This window comes from Bos mutus, chromosome 5 (assembly GCF_027580195.1).
Source record: "Bos mutus isolate GX-2022 chromosome 5, NWIPB_WYAK_1.1, whole genome shotgun sequence".
In the NCBI taxonomy this organism is placed as follows: domain Eukaryota; kingdom Metazoa; phylum Chordata; class Mammalia; order Artiodactyla; family Bovidae; genus Bos; species Bos mutus.
The window spans coordinates 114,746,285-114,767,422 of NC_091621.1; the positions used below are offsets into that span (position 1 = coordinate 114,746,285).

General features: G+C 43.0%; 1 protein-coding gene across 1 annotated transcript in view; it reads left to right on the top strand.

Annotated features, from left to right (window-relative positions):
• The window catches only part of GALNT8 (polypeptide N-acetylgalactosaminyltransferase 8), a 59,360-nt gene that overhangs the window by 31,374 nt on the left and 6,848 nt on the right, over nt 1–21,138 (top strand). The window contains 5 exon segments of the mRNA XM_070370160.1: nt 9,177–9,343; nt 12,628–12,811; nt 14,158–14,355; nt 15,047–15,161; nt 19,482–19,671. Of these exon segments, the coding sequence (XP_070226261.1) occupies nt 9,177–9,343; nt 12,628–12,811; nt 14,158–14,355; nt 15,047–15,161; nt 19,482–19,671 (854 nt within the window).

The window sequence follows — 21,138 nt, forward strand, 5'->3', positions numbered from 1 at the left end:
TAAAAAGCAGGTTTTTTTAGTTTACATAGCCTTGTTATAATGCTTACTAGCCACACGTGGCTAGTGTAGATCAGAATGAACAGCATATACAGAACATCTATATCATGGTAGGAACTGGTCAGAACTGGACCAGTTCTACTGGACAGAACTGGTCCACACATGCCAGTCAGGTGCTAGGAAACAAGGAGAAAGGAGAGATCCTTCTTGCAGACTTCTGTATGCTTTTCAATGTTACTTGAAATTCCTTGCATGGCCTTTTGGAGTCCCTTGATGTGTCTCCAGAGTTAATCTCGATTACTCTGCATTTCATCAATGTTGGAGTGGAAAGAGAAAGGAGGAACTGATTTGGGGAGAAAAGCTTAGACTATGAAATTCCTCTTTTTAATTTTTTTTCCAACTTGTGTTTATTTATGTTTTACTTTTATGTTCTGTTTCCTGATCTCTCAAAGCCTTATAATGTTCCTTTTTGCCTTCTGAGAATTTGTTTTTTTGACAGTTCTGTAATCAGAGGAAATGTGTTCTAATTCTTTAAAAGTTTTTTTTTTTTTTTTTTTTTTTTTTTTAATTTTTATTTATTTTTTTTTTTATTTTTATTTTTAAAAAAATCACATGCTCCCCATCCTGAACCCTCCTCCTCCCAACCTCCCCATACCATCCCCTGGGCCTTCCCAGCGCACCAGCCCCAAGCATCCAGCATTGTGCACTGAACCTGGACTGGCATCTCGTTTCATACATGACATTTCACATGTTTCAATGACATTCTCCCAAATCTTCCCACCCTCTCCCACAGAGTCCATAAGACTGTTCTATACATCAGTGTCTCTTTTGCTGTCTCGTACACAGGGTTATCGTTACCATCTTTCTAAATTCCATATACATGCGTTAGTATACTGTATTTATGTTTTTCCTTCTGGCTTACTTCACTCTGTATAATAGTCTCCAGTTTCATCCACCTCATTAGAACTGATTCAAATGTATTCTTTTTAATGGCTGAGTAATACTCCATTGTGTATATGTACCACAGCTTTCTTATCCATTCATCTGCTGATGGACATCTAGGTTGCTTCCATGTCCTGGCTATTATAAACAGTGCTGCGATGAACATTGGGGTACACGTGTCTCTTTCCCTTCTGGTTTCCTCAGTGTGTATGCCCAGCAGTGGGATTGCTGGATCATAAGGCAGTTCTATTTCCAGTTTTTAAGGAATCTCCACACTGTTCTCCATAGTGGCTGTACTAGTTTGCATTCCCACCAACAGTGTAAGAGGGTCCCTTTTCTCCACACCCTCTCCAGCATTTATTATTTGTAGACTTTTGGATCGCAGCCATTCTGACTGGTGTGAAATGGTACCTCATAGTGGTTTTGATTTGCATTTCTCTGATAAAGAGTGATGTTGAACATCTTTTCAAGTGTTTGTTAGCCATCTGTATGTCTTCTTTGGAGAAATGTCTATTTAGATCTTTGGCCCATTTTTTGATTGGGTCATTTATTTTTCTGGAGTTGAGCTGTAGGAGTTGCTTGTATATTTTTGAGATTAGTTGTTTGTCGGTTGCTTCATTTGCTATTATTTTCTCCCATTCTGAAGGCTGTCTTTTCACCTTGCTAATAGTTTCCTTTGATGTGCAGAAGCTTTTAAGTTTAATTAGGTCCCATTTGTTTATTTTTGCTTTTATTTCCAATATTCTGGGAGGTGGGTCATAGAGGATCCTGCTGTGATGTATGTCAGAGAGTGTTTTGCCTATGTTCTCCTCTAGGAGTTTTATAGTTTCTGGTCTTATGTTGAGATCTTTAATCCATTTTGAGTTTATTTTTGTATATGGTGTTAGAAAGTGTTCTAGTTTCATTCTTTTACAAGTGGTTGACCAGATTTCCCAGCACCACTTGTTAAAGAGATTGTCTTTAATCCACTGTATATTCTTGCCTCCTTTGTCAAAGATAAGGTGTCCATATGTGCGTGGATTTATCTCTGGGCTTTCTATTTTGTTCCATTGATCTATATTTCTGTCTTTGTGCCAGTACCATACTGTCTTGATAACTGTGGCTTTGTAGTAGAGCCTGAAGTCAGGTAGGTTGATTCCTCCAGTTCCATTTTTCTTTCTCAAGATCGCTTTGGCTATTCGAGGTTTTTTGTATTTCCATACAAATTGTGAAATTATTTGTTCTAGCTCTGTGAAGAATACTGTTGGTAGCTTGATAGGGATTGCATTGAATCTATAAATTGCTTTGGGTAGTATACTCATTTTCACTATATTGATTCTTCCAATCCATGAACATGGTATATTTCTCCATCTATTAGTGTCCTCTTTGATTTCTTTCACCAGTGTTTTATAGTTTTCTATATATAGGTCTTTAGTTTCTTTAGGTAGATATATTCCTAAGTATTTTATTCTCTTCGTTGCAATGGTGAATGGAATTGTTTCCTTAATTTCTCTTTCTGTTTTCTCATTATTAGTGTATAGGAATGCAAGGGATTTCTGTGTGTTGATTTTATATCCTGCAACTTTACTATAATCATTGATTAGTTCTAGTAATTTTCTGTGGAGTCTTTAGGGTTTTCTATGTAGAGGATCATGTCATCTGCAAATAGTGAGAGTTTTACTTCTTCTTTTCCAATTTGGATTCCTTTTATTTCTTTTTCTGCTCTGATTGCTGTAGCCAAAACTTCCAAAACTATGTTGAATAGTAATGGTGAAAGTGGGCACCTTGTCTTGTTCCTGACTTTAGAGGAAATGCTTTCAATTTTTCACCATTGAGGATAATGTTTGCTGTGGGTTTGTCATATATAGCTTTTATTATGTTGAGGTATGTTCCTTCTATTCCTGCTTTCTGGAGAGTTTTTATCATAAATGGGTGTTGAATTTTGTCAAAGGCTTTCTCTGCATCTATTGAGATAATCATATGGTTTTTGTTTTTCAATTTGTTAATGTGGTGTATTACATTGATTGATTTATGGATATTGAAGAATCCTTGCATCCCTGGGATAAAGCCCACTTGGTCATGGTGTATGATCTTTTAATGTGTTGTTGGATTCTGATTGCTAGAATTTTGTTTAGGATTTTTGCATCTATGTTCATCAGTGATATTGGCCTATAGTTTTTTTTTTTTGTGCATCTTTGTCAGGTTTTGGGATTAGGGTGATGGTGGCCTCATAGAATGAGTTTGGAAGTTTACCTTCCTCTGCAATTTTCTGGAAGAGTTTGAGCAGGATAGGTGTTAGCTCTTCTCTAAATTTTTGGTAGAATTCAGCTGTGAAGCCGTCTGGACCTGGGCTTTTGTTTGCTGGAAGATTTTTGATTACAGTTTCAATTTCCATGCTTGTGATGGGTCTGTTAAGGTTTTCTATTTCTTCCTGGTCGAGTTTTGGAAAGTTGTACTTTTCTAAGAATTTGTCCATTTCTTCCTCGTTGTCCATTTTATTGGCATATAATTGTTGATAATAGTCTCTTATGATCCTTTGTATTTCTATGTTGTCTGTTGTGATCTCTCCACTGTCATTTCTAATTTTATTGATTAGATTTTTCTCCCTTTGTTTCTTGATGAGTCTGGCTAATGGTTTGTCAATTTTATTTATCCTTTCAAAGAACCAGCTTTTGGCTTTGTTGATTTTTGCTATGGTCTCTTTTGTTTCTTTTGCATTTATTTCTGCTCTAATTTTTAAGATTTCTTTCCTTCTACTAACCCTGGGGTTCTTCATTTCTTCCTTTTCTAGTTGTTTGAGGTGTAGAGTTAGGTTATTTATTTGACTTTTTTCTTGTTTCTTGAGGTGTGCCTGTATTGCTATGAACTTTCCCTTAGGACTGCTTTTACTGTGTCCCACAGGTTTTGGGTTGTTGTGTTTTCATTTTCATTCATTTCTATGGAAATTTTGATTTCTTTTTGATTTCTTCTGTGATTTGTTTGTTATTCAGCAGCGTGTTGTTCAGCCTCCATATGTTGGAATTTTTAATAGTTTTTCTCCTGTAATTGAGATCTAATCTTACTGCATTGTGGTCAGAAAAGATGCTTGGAATGATTTCTATTTTTTGAATTTACCAAGGCTAGCTTTATGGCCCAGGATGTGATCTATCCTGGAGAAGGTTTCCATGCGCTTGAGAAAAAGGTGAAATTCATTGTTTTGGGATGAAATGTCCTATAGATATCAATTAGGTCTAACTGGTCTATTGTATTGTTTAAAGTTTGTGTTTCCTTATTAATTTTCTGTTTAGTTGATCTATCCATAGGTGTGAGTGGGGTATTAAAGTCTCCCACTATTATTGTGTTATTGTTAATTTCTCCTTTCATACTTGTTAGCATTTGTCTTACATACTGCGGTGCTCCGTGTTGGGTGCATATATATTTATAATTGTTATATCTTCTTCTTGGATTGATCCTTTGATCATTATGTAGTGACCTTCTTTGTCTCTTTTCACAGCCTTTGTTTTAAAGTCTATTTTATCTGATATGAGTATTGCTACTCCTGCTTTCTTTTGGTCCCTATTTGCATGGAAAATCTTTTTCCAGCCCTTCACTTTCAGTCTGTATGTGTCCCCTGTTTTGAGGTGGGTCTCCTGTAGACAACATATGTAGGGGTCTTGTTTTTGTATCCATTCAGCCAGTCTTTGTCTTTTGGTTGGGGCATTCAACCCATTTACGTTTTTAAGGTAATTACTGATAAGTATGATCCCGTTGCCATTTACTTTATTGTTTGGGGTTGAATTTATACACCATTTTTGTGTTTCCTGTCTAGAGAATATCCTTTAGTATTTGTTGTAGAGCTGGTTTGGTGGTGCAGAATTCTCTCAGCTTTTGCTTATCTGAGAAGCTTTTGATTTCTCCTTCATACTTGAATGAAATCCTTGCTGGGTACAATAATCTGGGCTGTAGGTTATTTTCTTTCATCATTTTAAGTATGTCTTGCCATTCCCTCCTGGCTTGAAGAGTTTCTATTGAAAGATCAGCTGTTATCCTTATGGGAATTCCTTGTGTGTTATTTGTTGTTTTTCCCTTGCTGCTTTTAATATTTGTTCTTTGTGTTTGATCTTTGTTAATTTGAGTAATATGTGTCTTGGGGTATTTCGCCTTGGGTTTATCCTGTTTGGGATTCTCTGGGTTTCTTGGACTTGGGTGATTATTTCCTTCCCAGTTTAGGAAGTTTTCAACTATTATCTCCTCAAGTATTTTCTCATGGTCTTTCTTTTTGTCTTCTTCTTCTGGAACCCCTATGATTCAATGTTGTAGCGTTTAATATTGTCCTGGAGGTCTCTGAGATTGTCCTCATTTCTTTTAATTCGTTTTTCTTTTATTCTCTCTGATTCATTTATTTCTACCATTCTATCTTCTAATTCACTAATCCTATCTTCTGCCTCTGTTATTCTACTATTTGTTGCCTCCAGAGTGTTTTTAATTTCATTTATTGCATTATTCATTGTATATTGACTCTTTTTTTATTTCTTCTAAGTCCTTGTTAAACCTTTCTTGCATCTTCTCAATCCTTGTCTCCAAGCTATTTATCTGTGATTCCATTTTAATTTCTAGATTTTGGATCAATTTCACTATCATTATTCGGAATTCTTTATCAGGTAGATTCCTATCTCTTCCTCTTTTGTTTGGTTTGGTGGGCATTTATCCTGTTCCTTTATCTGCTGGCTATTCCTCTGTCTTTTCATCTTGTTTAAATTGCTGAGTATGGGGTGTCCTTTCTGTATTCTGGCAGTTTGTGGAGTTCTCTTTATTGTGGCTATTCCTCACTGTGTGTGGGTTTGTACAGGTAGCTTGTCAAGGTTTCCTGGTTAGGAAGCTTGTGTCAGTGTTCTGATGGGTGGAACTGTATTTCTTCTCTTTGTTCAGTCGCGCTGTGGGGAGGGAGGGAGGGATGCTGCAAGCAAATAACACTGGCGTGCGCTCGCAGTGCCTCAGCCACACTGGGTCTGCCCCCGCTCACTGCGCGTGTAGCCTCCCTGCCCACACTGCTCGGGCTCTAGGTTGTTCCGCTGAACAATCCAAGGCTGGCCCTGGGTTGCATGTACCTCCCAGGTCCAAGCCGCCAGGTTCAGGCACTCGGATAGTCCTCAGAGGCGCAGACTCAGTTGGGCCTGAGTATTGTGCTCTTCCCAGGTCCGAGCAGCTCAAGTGATGAGGTGTTTGGCGAGCGCCAATGCTGCGACTTATCGCCTCCCCGCCACTCGGTTATCTGGGCGCAAAACCGCGCACCTTCTTAGGCAGATGTTAACTGTCCAGACCCCAAGAAGTTTTAGTTAGCAAAGAAGCCTGCTTACAGTTTTATAGATAATGTCTCTCTGGGGCTGCGATTGCCCCCTTCCGCTCTGGCTGCCTATCACCGAGGGGGGAAGGTCTGCAGCCGCTATCTCTGTTCAATTCTTTGTTCCGCACGGGCCTGGCGGTCTTAGGTTGGGGCTGGCTTTTCGCGTAGTAGATATCCCACAGTCTGGTTTGTTAGCCCAAATTATTTCGCCAGATAGTGCTCAGGTATTCAGGCCAGATTCTTACTCAGCGATGATGCAGCCCGCGCGCCTCCCCCCCTGCCCAGCCCCGCTTGTTAATGGCGCCTGCAGGCGTCTGCGCTGCTTCTCCACTGGGGGAGTTACCGTGAGGACTCGCAATCTTCGAGTTTTAATTGTTTATTTATTTTTCTTCCTGTTATGTTGCCCTCTGTGCTTCCAAAGCTCGGCACAGATTCGCAGTGAGAAGGTTTCCTGGTGTTTGGAAACTTCTCTCTTTTAAGACTCCTTCCCGGACGGAGCTCCGTCCCTCCCTCTTTGTCTCTTTTTTGTCTTTTATATTTTTTCCTACCTCCTTTCAAGAGTTGGATTGCTTTTCTGGGTGCCTGATGTCCTCTGCCGGCATTCAGAAGTTGTTTTGTGGAATTTACTCAACGTTTAAATGCTCTTTTGATGAATTTGTGGGGGAGAAAGTGTTCTCCCTGTCCTACTCCTCCGCCATCTTGGCTCCTCCTCCCAGAGGACTTTTTAAAGTTTGTTTCAGTCCCAGGGCTCTAATGCAATTTCAGCAGAGGGTCCACACATTACTTACGATCTATTTAAAACTGATCTTCCTTATAGTTCTAGAAGATGGAAGTCTGAGATCAGAGTGCAAGTATGGTCATTTTTCTGGTGAGAGCTTTTCCCCTGACTTGTAGATGGCCACATTCTCAGTGTGATCACATGCAAAAATATTTACAGCAGCCTTATTCATAGTTGCCCCAACCTGGATACAATCCAAATATCCTTCTTCTGAGGAATGGTTGAATGACCTTTGCCGAACTTGGAGATCTGCCACCAAGACCTTCTTTCCAAAGACTATCTGCTGCCTGGAAGTATCCAGTGACTCAGCAAAAAAGCTTCCCTAAAAAAGTTTTTTTATTGGAGTACAGTTGCTTTAAAATGTTGTGTTAGTTTCTGCTCTAGGCAAAGTGAATCAGCCATGAAGTGAAAATTGAAAGTGCTAGTCACTGTGTCATGTCTGAGTTCACCCCATTAGTTATGTTCACATCGTTGGTTATTAGGGAAATGGAAATCAAAGCAATGGTAAGACAATACTTCATACTCTTGGAAGGCTATCATCCCAATGACAGATAATGCAAATATTGTCCAGAACATGGAGAAAAATTGAAGGCATCATTTATTATTGGTGGGAATGTAAAATGGTGCAGCCACTTTAGAAAACAGTATAGTAGTTCACCAAATTGTTAAATATAGAGTTACCACTTGACTTAAAACCTTCTCTCTTCAATTCTGTTCACTTCAGTCACTCAGTCTCGTCCAACTCTTCGCAACCCCATAGACTGCAGCTTGCCAGGCTTCCCTGTCCTTCACCGACTCCTGGAGCTTGCTCAAACTTGTCCATTGAGTCGGTGATGCCATCCAACCATCTCATCCTCTGTCGTCCCCTTCTCCTCCTGCCTTCAGTCTTTCCCAGCATCATCACGGTCTTCTCTAATGAGTCAGCTCTTCACATCAGGTGGCCAAAGTATTGGGAGCTTCAGCTTCAGCATCAGTCCTTCCAATGAATATTCAGGGTTGATTTCCTTCAGGATTGACTGATTTGATCTCCTTGCAGTCCAAGGGACTCTCAAGAGGATCCTTCTCCAAGGATCTTCACCTAGGGTTAAGTGTGTGTATAAGTAAAATAAAAACATGCCAACATAAACACTCATTCAAGAATTTTCATAGTGGCATTTATAACAGCCAAAAAGTAGAAGCATGCTAAATGTCCCATTTTGGATGAACAGATAAATATGTGACATATCCATGCAATGTAATATTATTTGACAATAGAAAGAAATGAAGTGCTGACATGTGGTACAACATTGATGAACTTTGAAAACATTATTCTAGGTGAACACAAAAGACCACATATTGTATGTTTCCATTTATACAGAAAGTCCAGAATGGGCAATTCTATAGAGATAAAAAGTAGATTAATCATTGCCTATGGCTGAGGGGGAATGGGACTGGGGAGAAATGAAGAAATACTGCTAGTGGATATGGGGTTTCTTTCTAGCATGATGAAACTGTCCCAAAATTAGATGGTGGTGATGGTTGCCCAACTCTGTGAATATTATTAAAAAACAATGAATTGTGCAGTTTTAAATGGGTGACTTTTATTGTGTGTGAAATATATCTTGATGAGGATGTTAAAAAAAAGAGTAAGCCAGTGCCTCACATATGGTGAGCATTTACTAAATGTAAGCTCTGACATTAAAACTTTATTACACACACACACACACAAATAAAAATAAAACGTGTGTCAAGCACACTTCTTCGGACAGTTTGCCACCTCTCTATAGTGGTGAGGTTGAGGCATGTGTCCAAATGATGGGAGGTCTGAGAACATGTGGAAAGGGAGGCAGAAAGAGGACTTCTGGCAAAGAAGCTACTTTGGGGCAGGGGAAGGAACGGGAATTCTTTGTGGGGCAGGTTGACTGTTCAAGGGGAAATGTCTACTGATGATTAATCAAAAAGAAATGAAGTTTATCCCCACAACAGGAGAACTTTGGACAAACAAATGCAAAATCTTTCTACTGTGAAAAGCAACTGACAGTTTCCCTTCCTATCGAGTTTGAGAGCTGGTGAACTGATTGAATTATTATAACATCCTATGTAGTGAAGGGGGACTTCGGAGAACAATGTTTAAGTAATTAAAAGAGTGATATGGTTATTATAAAAGGTCTCTTACAGGTGCCATTGGAAGCAGTATCCTTCACAGCTCCCATCTCTCAGCGTCATCCTCATATTCATGGATGAAGCTCTGACTGTCATCCAGCGAGCCATCACCAGCATCATCCAGCGGACCCCCCCTCGACTGTTGAAGGAGATCATCTTAGTGGATGATTTTAGCTCACATGGTGAGCAACTTGATCAAGCAATAGTATAAAAAATGACTGTATATGGATTGTGCTAGGATAAAGGGGTTTTAGCTTAGCTTCCCAGGTGGCACTGCGGTAAAGAATCTGCCTGCCCACTCAGGAGATGCAGGAGATGCCCATGCAGGAGATGCAGGTTCTATCCCTGAGTCAGGAAATTCCCCTGGAGGAGGGCATGGCAACCCACTCCAGTATTCTTGCCTGGAGAATCCCATGGACAGAGGAGCCTGGGGGATAACAGTCCATAGGGTTGCAAAGAGTCAGACACAACTGAGCATGCACACACCTACACACACACACACACACACACACGAGGACAGAAAGTTGGATTTCTCATGGAGGGAAAAGAGAGGGACTGTTTATTGACTGTGCTGGGCACATTAATCTTCCCATAGTTGAGATAGGGGATGATCCTCTTGGTCACACAGAAGAAGAAACTAAGAGAGGTCACACAATGTGCTCCAATCACGTGGTGAATCTGCAGTCAGTCGGGCCCACGCACTATGAGGGAGGCAGCAGGGAGAGAGGTGGGTCCAAAGGAAAACCCCAGATACCAGGAAGAGATTCAGAATCATCCCCTAGGAGGAAACCCCAATCTTCCTGGGTATTTAAGCCTGGAGGGAAGGGAGCTCTAGGTGCTGAGACTCTCCACAGTGGCTGGGTCTCTTGCTCAGGCCCTGCCCTCTCCCGCAACCTGGTCCAGTCCCCCCTGAGATGACAAAGGAAGTGGAAGGCAGTGCACTTGAGTCTTCATTTTATGGAATCTCAGTTCCTCCCTTACAAGCTCTATCCCTTGAGTGACTTACTTCTCCACTAGTTTCCTTATCTGCAAAGCATGGATGTTGAGAATAATCATGATCTCATGGACTAGAGTGAGAATTAAAGAGGTAGTAATAGCAGTTAACATCATTTATTCTAAATACCTTATATTCGTTAACTATTTGAAGCCAAAGAAAGTTCTAGGCTGTTCCAGACCCTATGTATAACACAACCTGCTCACTTGGGTCAGGAACCCATTTGTGTCTTCCAAGGGGATAATTTGATTGGGAAGGCATGGCAGAGAGAACTGTTGGTCATTCTTTGACCGGTGTCGTTAGGGCAGCAATCACCTTCTCTCTCAGTAACCATGGAAACAGCAGCCAGTTTGAGCCTGCACTGAATTATGTATTGTGTTAAAATCTTTTTTGTGTGTGTTAAATTGAGGAAAATGATCGGAAGTCTCTACCACATCAGCCACAGGAGAAGCTTACTACTCATGTGACTTTAGGTGGCGGCGAGTCACTCAGTTACTTCATGTCTCCAGTGTCGCCATCTGTAAAATAATAGTGCTTCCTCACAGGGCTGTTTGGGAATTAACGCATGTAGAGTCCTCAGCCCAGGGCTTGTCCCTAGTAAATGTTAGCTAGCATAATTCTCCTTGTCCTCACCATCAATAGTAGTAAGATTGAAATGCTACACATTGACATGAGAGGTATACCCACTTCCTTTGTCCCCTCTAGATATGAAGCTTAATTTGCATCAAGTTAAATATTTCAAAGGTCAACGGATTTAATCCAAGCTTTTCAAAAATGATAGGAATACATAGACATATTTTTTAAAACAGAGGAGAGAGAGAAGAAGAAACTGTGAACAGTGTGGAATAGCGAATCTTGTTTGTATATTTTGGAGATTGTTGTTCAATCATTCAGTTGTGTCTGACTCTTTGTGACCCCATGGACTGCAGCACACCAGGCTTCCCTGTCCATCACCATGTCCTGGAGCTTGCTCAAACTTTTGTCCATTGAGTCGGTGATGCCATCCAACCATCTCTTCCTCTGTCATCCCCTTCTCTTCCTGTGTTCAATCTTTCCTAGCATCAGAGTCTTTTCCAATGAGTTGGATCTTCACATCAGGTGCCCAAAATATTGTAGCTTCAGCCTCAGCATCAGTCCCTCCAGTAAATATTCAGGACTGATTTCCTTTGGGGCTGACTGGTTTGATCTCCTTGCAGTCCAAGGGACTCTCAAGAGGCTTCTCCATCACTACTGTTCAAAAGCACCAATTCTTTGGCACTCAGCCTTCTTTATTTGGGGGATAAACTTATTAGATAGAAGCTGAAAAGTAGATTCATCTGGGCATTCCATCCCAGTTGAGCCTCAGCAGGTCAAATAGGAATATCTAAAAGAAGATGAAACAATTTCAGTTGTTTATGTGCCCTCTGTAAAATCTTGAGAGTTTAGCGGTGAAGACGATGCTCCAGGCTGTATCTGCAATGTCTGTCCATCAGCAACCCTACGTTAGTTAGGTCAGGTGTGTCCCATTCATTAAAAAAAAAAACTTTTATTGGAGTATAATTGCTCTACAATGTTGTGTTGGTTTCTACTGTACAGCAACATAAATCAGCTCTATCCCCTCTTTTTTGAATTTCATTCCCATGTAAGTCACCGCAGAGCACTGAGTTCCCTGACCCAGGGATCAAACTCCTGTCTGCTGCATTGCAGGCAGATTCCTTACTGTCTGAGCCACCAGGGAAGCCCCAGGTTCTCACTAGTTATCCATTTTACACATAGTGTCATAGTGCATATATGTCGATCCAAGTCTCCCAGTCCGTCTCACCCACACTTTCTCTCCTTGGTGTCCATGTTTGTTCTCTATCTGTGTCTCTATTTCTATTTTGCAAATAAGATCATCTATATCATTTTTCTAGATTCCACATTATGTGTTAATATGATATTTATTTTTCTCTTTCTGACTTACTTCATTCTGTGTAACAGTCTCTAGGTGCATCCATGTCTCTGCAAATGACACAACTTCATTCTTTTTTATGGCTGAGTAATATTCCATTGTATATATGTACCACATCTTCTTTATCCATTCCTGTTGATGGACGTTTAGGTCACTTGCACATTCTGGCTATTGTAAATAGTGCTTCAGTGAACATTGGAGTGCATGTGTCTTTTCAAATTATGGTGTTCTCTGATCCCATTCATTCTTATAGTAATTTCTCAATACACTTAAAGTACCTGTAACAGTGCCCAACACAGCAGTTTTACTGTGCTAAGACAGTTTAACCTCAAGAGAAAGATTAGGAATGGGAACATTAATTCTGAGGATGGAAGGCAGAGGAGAAGTTGGTGTAGAGGAAAGACTATTTTCTCAGTCAAGGCTGTAGAACTGCCCACCCTATGCTGGAGGTAGTCCAACCATTACAGTATCCTAGTATAAAATTTCTGCACCGTGTTGATTATTGCACTCAGAATTTCTACAGGTGTGCCTTTGGTTGGCAGGAGAATTAAAGGCAGACTTGGATGAGAAGATTAAGCTTTACAACCAGAAGTGTCCAGGACTCCTGAAGATAGTACGACACACGGAGAGAAGAGGTCTGGCTGCAGCTCGCAACACCGGCAGGGAGGCGGCCACGGCTGATGTGGTTGCCATCTTGGACGCTCACATTGAAGTGAATGTTGGGTGGTAAGGCTCCAGGGGCTCCATGTGGGGAAGCGGAGAGAGGAGAAATTGTAAATACAATGAGTAGAGACGGGATATTGTGGAAGTAGGGAAAGTCAGAACTTAAGAAAAGGGAAGCTCCAAAAACAGGATGTTTCTATTCAAGGACTTTGGTTGCCTACAAGAAGTAGTCTAGAGAAAAAACAATAGGCTTGGAGTATTGACAACTGAATACAAACCCTGACTATGCCAGATATTTTGTGACTTTGAATGAGTCACAACTTAGGGCTTCCCTGGTGGCTCAGCGGTAAAGAATCTGCCTGCCAATGCTGGAGATGCAGGTTCGGTCCCTGGCTTGGGAAGATATCCTGGAGTAGGAGATGGCAACACACTCCAGTATTCTTGCCTGGATCCCCAAGGACAGAGGAGCCTTGTAGGTTACAGTCCATGGGGTTGCAAAAGAGTCGGACACAACTTAGCAACTAACAAACAAATTACTTTATCTGTAAAATGAAGAGACTCCGTACAGTTCAGTCGCTCAGTCATGTCCAACTCTTTGTGACCCCATGGACTGCAGCATGCCAGGCTTTCCTGTCCATCACCAACTTCCAGAGCTTGCTGAAACTCATGTCCATTGAGTCAGTGATGCCATCCAACCATCTCATCCTCTGTTGTACCCTTCTCCTCCTGCCTTCAGTCTTTCCCAGCATCAGGGTCTTTTCCAATGAGTCAGTTCTTCACATCAGGTGGCCAAAGTATTGGAACTTCAGCTTCAGCATCAGTCCTTCTAATGAGTATTCAGAATTGATATCCTTTAGGATTGCCTGGTTTGATCTCCTTGCAGTCCAAGGGACTCTCAAAAGTCTTCTCCAGCATCACAGTTTAAAAGCATCAATTCTTCAGCACTCGGCTTTCTTTATGGTCCAACTCTCACATCCATGCATGAAGAGACTACATTTTGGTAATTCTTAAGGTTTTCCCATGAAGTTACATGATACGAAGAGCTGTGTTACTCAAAGAATGTGGGGAATCGGATAGTAAAGAGATGTTATTTTGGAAGCAGGGAGACTCAAGAAGTAAGACAAATTCAGGCAGATACTGATAGCACTGCTCACAGTGGCTTGGGGTTGGTAACTGGGTACCCCAGTTTCAAATGTGCTCTTGACTGGGGTCAGCTGCCAGCAGCCCCAGCTATTTCTCAAACCTGCAGATTCTCGGGACTCTGGAGAATTCTGCCTACTAGCCAGTGTGGCCTGAGTGAAGAAGGTGGTCAGGGTCAGGACAATGGGATGGGATGGAGCAGCTTTGTCTGCTCACTTTGACTATTATCCTCAAATCCCACCTGGGTCTGTTACACACCCTTCTTGCAGGGCTGAGCCCATCTTGGCTCGGATTCAGGAAGACCGCACCGTGATCATATCTCCTGTGTTTGACAACATTCTTTTTGACACCTTTGAACTGATTAAATATGCACTGGCAGTTGACGGGTTTAACTGGGAACTCTGGTGCCGCTATGATGCACTGCCGAAAGCCTGGGTTGATCTCCACGATGTCACTGCTCCTGTGAGGTCAGTCTGCATGAGCTTAGGAAACTTGATTAGTCTGGGGGAAGTCAGGGATGGATAGTCTGGGCTTTGTTTGTCCTTCGTGGTAGTCTTAGGAGTGGGGTGAGAGGAGCAGAGGAGTTGGGGTGAAGGACAGGATATAGAGAAAAAAAGAAGCAGATCTCATAACCGACAAGGACCTATTGTAGAGCACAAGGAACTCTGCTTGATGTTATGTGGAAGCCTGGATGGGAGCGGAGTTTGGGGGAGAATGGGTACATGTCTGTGTATGGCTGAGTCCCTTCACTGTTCACGGGAAGCTATCACAATGTTGTTAACTGGCTATACGCCAATACAAAATGAAAAGTTAAAAAAAGAGCTGATCCCAGAAAAGAAATCACAGATACTTTGGCTATTTAAGGAATTTTAAGCAAAATAAAGCAAAATGTATAATGTTTTAGAAAACATATCAGCCCCTTTAAGCATTTATCAGGCTATGAAGTAGGGATACCAAGATGGATTTCAATATAATCTGGGACAGGAAGGCTCCATGCACTTAGTTCAGTCTGAGGGTTTGGGGAAAGCCTTCAGGATAAGAAGAAGCTTTGGTAGAGAGAGTTCCAAAGGCTACATCATCGCTGAGCTTGCTACCTGTCACCTTCATCCTGATGTTCTGCATCCAGGGTGAGTGACTCTCTCGCCATGTGCTCCACAGAAGTCCTTCCATCATGGGCATCCTGGCTGCCAACAGGCTCTTCTTGGAAGAAATTGGCTCTCTGGATGGTGGGATGCTGACCTATGGAGGAGAGAATGTGGAACTTAGCCTGAGGGTAGGTATGTTTCCATTCTCATTACGGGACAAAGCAGAAGGGTAAGGTAGAGGACCTCTGGAACCTTGGAACAAGGATGGATGCCACTGGCTCAAGAGGTGAACAAATTCTCATGTTTCCAGGTCACTAAGGAGAGGTTGTGGAACTTCTAGAGTGGAGCGTCTTGGTATAGGTCTGTATAGTCTGGGAGATATTGCTGGAAAGATGGTGTCCCTATTTTCTTGAGGACTTCAGGCATTTTCCAAACATCCCCTGACATACACCAACTTTGGGGTGGGTGGTTCTCTGCAAGACCAGTCAGAAACTGGAATGGGCAGAGAGACCAGAGGATAAAGATGTGTGGGCAGCCAATCTGTCCCCCTGTGGACAGTCAAGCAGCTGACAGGATGACATGAGTTCATGTCCATTTTCTTTCATGGTCTGTTCCCCAGTTTTGTTGTTTAGTCCCTAAGTCAGGTCCAACTCTTTTGCATCTCCATGGACTGTAGCAACTAAACACTTGAGTGGACTGTAGCCCTTCTGGATCTTTTGTCCATGGGATTTTCCCAGGCAAGAATCCTGGAATGTGTTGCCATTTTCTTCTCCAGGAGATCTTCCTGACCCAGGGATCGAACCCTCATCTCCTGCATTGCAGGCAATTCGTTTCCCATGAGCCACCAGGGAAGCTCCAGTTTATTTCCCTCCTAAGGATGACAGTGCAGGTCAAACGTGATAAATAACTTGAAATGATTTATAAACGTGTGAGAATTAGAATCCTTGTTTGATTTCTGTGACAGAGGCCAAAATAACAGAGATTTAAATGAGATATAAATTAATTCCTGTAACAATTTGAACATGAGCAGTCCAGGATTCAGATGACAGTTCCAGTCTTCCCTGGTGGCCCAGCAGTGAAGAATCTACCTACAACCCAGGAGACCGCCTACAACGCAGGAGACGTGGGTTTGATCCCTGGGTTGGGAAGATCCTGAGTAGGAAGTGGCAACCCGCTCCAGTATTCTTGCCTGGGAAATCCTAAGGACAGAGGAGCCTGGCTAGCTACAGTCCATGGGGTCACATGAGTTGGACATGACTTAGTGACTAAATTACCACCAGCAGGGTGTTGGGAACCAAGTCTCCTCCATCTTATTGTTCTGATACACTCAACACCACATCTGTATTCTCATCGGTATGAAGAGAACAGCTTCTCAGGTGGCTCAGTGATAAAGAACTTGCCTACCAAAGCAGGAGATGTAAGAGACGCAGATTTGATCCCTGGGTCAGGAAGATCCCCTGGAGGAGAGCATGGCAACCCACTCCACTCATTCCAGGCTCCTTTGTCCATGGCATTCTCCAGGCAAGAATACTAGAGTGAGTTGCCGTACCCTCTGAAGAGTCATTCTTCCCCTTTCTTGATAAAACAGTTTACCCGCATTCAGCTTCCGTGGTTTGTGCGTGTGGCCATTTGTCCTTTCAAACCTCTAAGCATTTGCTAGGATGTACATTTCTCTAGGAACAGACCTTGGAGAACATCAGAGCTGCATGTGATGTTTTATTCTGACACCTAGAGGCCACGGCAGTGATGGTGCACCTGGATGTGTATAAATACAGAAGAGTTTTGGTCTGATGGGAGAGAAAGTACACCCACTCTGGTTCAGCACCCTGTGTATCCCTGGCACTGTGCCACAGCATCACAGAATCCTTCTGGCTTTGTCATTTCTTAGCTGGTAAGGTTGGGCCCATTACCTTAATAGGAATAATCATAATACCTACGTGGTGAGGGCTAACTTCCTGAAAAATGTCAGGATGGTTTGTGATGCAAAGTAAGCTACTATAATCAGAAACTTCCTGTTTCTTTTCGTGTGTTTCAGAGAAAGAGTGAGGGGTGGAGGGTGGGTGTGTGGGGGGACATCTGGCAAGTGGGAATAAATTGAGACAGAAAAATCTGAAAGCTGTTGGTCTAGGATAACCCTTCCCAAGGTGTTTTAACTGAGCCACTGGACCTGTGATGTTCAGGGATTTGCAGACATGAGTGCGGTAGGTTGCTAACCGCTGCTGGAAGGGCTTCCCTGGAAGCTCAGACAGTAAAGAATCCTGCAATGCTGGAGACCTGTGCACAATCGCTGGATCGGGAAGATCCCCTAGAGGAGGGCATGGCAACCCACTCCAGTATTCTTGCCTGAATCCTCATGGACAGAGGTGCCTGGCGGTCTGCAGTCCATGGAGTCACCAAGAGCTGGACACGACTGAGCGACTAAGCATAGTAACTGGACCGGCTAGTGCTGGGGTCCAGCCCTGGCTGATCCAGGGTATTCGAAGGGGAGACGGCTTAGGCGACTATTTAAATATTCATCAAAGATATAAAGAGTAATAGAATAAGGATAGCTCAGTAGGAAAATTCAGTGGAGAAAAGAGGCTGAGTAGCTTGGTTTATGCGGGAGACCAATAAAACTTCAAGACAAGAAGCTTGCACCACTTACGTAGGCCGCAGGCGTCCTTCCATTCTCCCGAAGGAGAGGAGACACTGAGGCCTCCCCGGTCGGATCTTAGAAGCCCAGGCATAATTAGTAAGCATGGCGGGTTCTGCGCTCCAGATGGAGACTCAGCCAGAGTGAGAGAGAGAGAGAGAGACATGGGGAGACCAGTCTTTCGAGGAACTGATCCCAATTCTTTATTTTCCAGAGTCTGTTTTTATACACTGAGATGTTATACAAAAGTCACGCGGGGACAGCAGTCCTGACTTTTATTAAAGTCAGGTGCTTCATACAAATGTATACAGAGGTCTTAGGGGTGTTACATCATCTTCTGGCCGGGGGGGGGGCCTGCTGACAATTTATGACCCTCTCCTTGTGACAGCGGTTAGTCAACCAGAACACTTTTTTCTCCAAGGGGGATTATTCTTAAAACAGACGCCACCCAAATAAAGTTACATTCCTATAGGGTGAGGGTGTAGTGGGTTTTAGTTAAGGAAAGAATTTACTTAGCCTAAGGTCTAACGTGATTAATATCAAAGGTTAATACTTATTTCTTCTAAATATTCATTAATGTGTGTAAGGGCAGGGGATATGGAGACTTAGCAACAAACATTGGCTCAACAAATGAAAAACCCTTCACCAATACAATTTCTAATCAGCCCGTTATACTTATACTAATAGTTTTCTAACTTTTCTAAGGAACCTGTTTTTAGAAGGTTTAAAGCATCTCGTGCCTCTCACGGTTGGGAGGCTGTGAGCAATCACATGTGGCCGGACAAGCCCATCAGGCAGGCTAGAGAACCTTCAGAGGAGTTTGTAGGTTGAAACACTCCTATCATGCCCAGGAATTATTGTTAACTGGAGCTCTAAGTTAACTCCCTCTCCGAAAGAGGTGGTGGGAGACAGCCCCCCGTAAAATCAGAGGTGTAGGTGAGAGCACAAAGTAGTAAAGTAGGCAGGCTCTGGTTATGGGGGTAGATGCTCAAGGATTTCCAGGGGGACTCCTGAGGCTCGATCCCGCCTTTGCGTATGTCGAGCCTCCTTCCTCATGACCTTTGCCATGGGCGGAGTACCTCACTCTGGCCCCCAACAGGCTAGTGTTTCCCAGAAAATGCAGCTCACTTGGACATCCATGAAGAGAACACACTCATCATTAGATGTATCTTCTACAGGGATGAAGTAGTAAATCTACATCTACTAGTTCTATCGTCTACTGGGACAAAGGCAGTATTTTTAAATATTTTAAGCCACATATTAGAATGTATGGACTGACAAGTATGTGTGTTTCCATCAGGATAAGAAGAAAGAATGTTAACGACTAGATCATAAGTCAGGGTATCTCTTGGTCAAGAATTACCTGTATTAGTTATCAATTGCAGTGTAACAAAATTATCACAAACTTAGTGGCTCAAAGCAAGATCCATTGATTATCTCACAGTTCCTGTGGGCCAGAGCCTACACCTGGTGGGATTCTGGAGCTTCTGAGCGATAAGGAGAGGAGCACTATTTTTTCAATGAATAGGTTGGGAGGCTCATAGAGACAGGTAGAAGGACTGAATTTACACTCTATTAAAAAAAATTTTTTTTAATGTGGACCATTTTCTGTCTTTATTGAACTTTTTACAATATTGCTTCTGGTTTATGTTCTGGATTTTTGGTTACCAGGCATGTGGGATCTTAGTTCCCCGACCAGGGATCAAACCCTCACCCCCTGCAGTGGAAGCGTGGAGTCTTAACCACTGGACTGCCGGGGAAGTCCCTACACTCTTTAAAAAGTGGTTCTGAAGAGTGGTGTCCCCGTCAACAGGCTGTGCTCTTACGTCTGTGTGTCCAGCTTGCCCGGGCGATTTTGTTTTTCCTTCCCTTGCAGGTGTGGCAATGTGGAGGTAAGATTGAAGTCTTGCCCTGCTCCCGAGTCGCCCACCTGGAGAGACACCACAAGCCCTACTCTTTAGACCTGAGAATTCCCTTGAAGCGGAACGCCCTGAGAGTGGCTGAAATCTGGATGGACGAGTACAAAGACATGGTCTACATGGCCTGGAACATACCTCTCCAGGTTCGTCCTGGATGGGACAGAAGCTGAGAAGGATGGAGGAGGAGGAAAGGGAGGTGGTCCTGGTGGGAATGGGAAGGGACAAGAGCCCAAGCTTAGGCTGCTCACGGCACGATGGGCCAATGAATCCAAGAGATGAGGCGTTGAGGCAAGGAATATGACTTTATTCACCAGAAGACGGCAAAGGAATGTCTCAAAGTAGCCATCTTATGCCGTCTGGATGTCCCGTTCTTTTATAGATCAGAGATGGAGGGGAGGAAGGTGAGGAAACAAAGTAAAGAGGCCATTAATCTTGCAAACATCTCCTAGGACTGCAAGCCTTAGGCAAGGAGTGTGTTAATTTCTTCCTTCCTGCCATCCACGGGTGGACAGGTTTCTCAACAGACGCACTTTAAGAGTCAGGCAGAGGGGCAGGATTCTCTGAGGCAGCCCATTAGGTGTGATTACAACAAGAGCAAGGGAAAGCAAGTCAAAGAAGCAGTTTCAGCCTGGAGTCAGAATTGGCTTCTCTCTGCAACAGGGCCACTCCAGCCCTAAAGACCTGAAGTCACGTCCTCCCTGTGAGGGCAATGGCATTCGCGTTTGTGTCCCAGGACTAAGTTTCTGGCACGCATGGCTATCATCACGTAGCTCTGGCATAAGGTTTATTTTTTATTATTCTAAGTTTATCAATGAAGAGACGGACACACAGAGAATGGAAGGGGAAAAGCCGGTTAAAGTAAGAAGGTCCTAAGAGCAGAGATGGGATTCAAACCAAGGAAACTTCTAGATTCTGTGCTCTTCATCCATCATCTATACCAGGGGATTCCTTGTGGGGCAGGAGTGGACAAGGATTCACTGTCTTAAGAGAAAACGAACACGGCGGTGGGGTGAGGAATGGTGGTAGAAGGCTGTGTAATTCTACTGGACACACGTGAACAAGGAAAGCCTCCTTGGCTAAGGTCGCATGGTTGGCCTTAGTCCCTGAGGCTGATGTGACATGCTGTCTCTGTCCCTGAGCTGCGGCTCTGGGTTCAAGCATCCTTCCACTTTGATTCCCCACAGATACCGCTTCTAGGACATCTCCTTTAACCTCCCAGTCTTGCGGCCAGCATGCTCCTTTTGGGAGCCTTTCCTGGCCATCATGAGAACCATTTTGTGCCTGATTGATGTGCATATCATCTCAAACAGGAGCAGTCTGCATCAGCTTGCTACTGATGAGACATAAACCTGGATACGCAAGCCTTGAAAGTGCCTCTGAGACCAGCAGAAATTCCTAGGGGTCAAGCTTCTTCCAATTTCCCTGGAAAACTATACATGAGAAAGGTTATCTTACAGGGAATCAGGAAAATACTTGCTTCCCTCCTGCACTATCTGTTTCCCTGATGCCTTAGTGGTAAAGAACTTGCTGGCTAATGCAGGAGACACAGGTTCGATTCCTGGGTCAGGAAGATTCCCTGGAGGAGGAAATGGCAACCCACTCCAGTATTCTTGC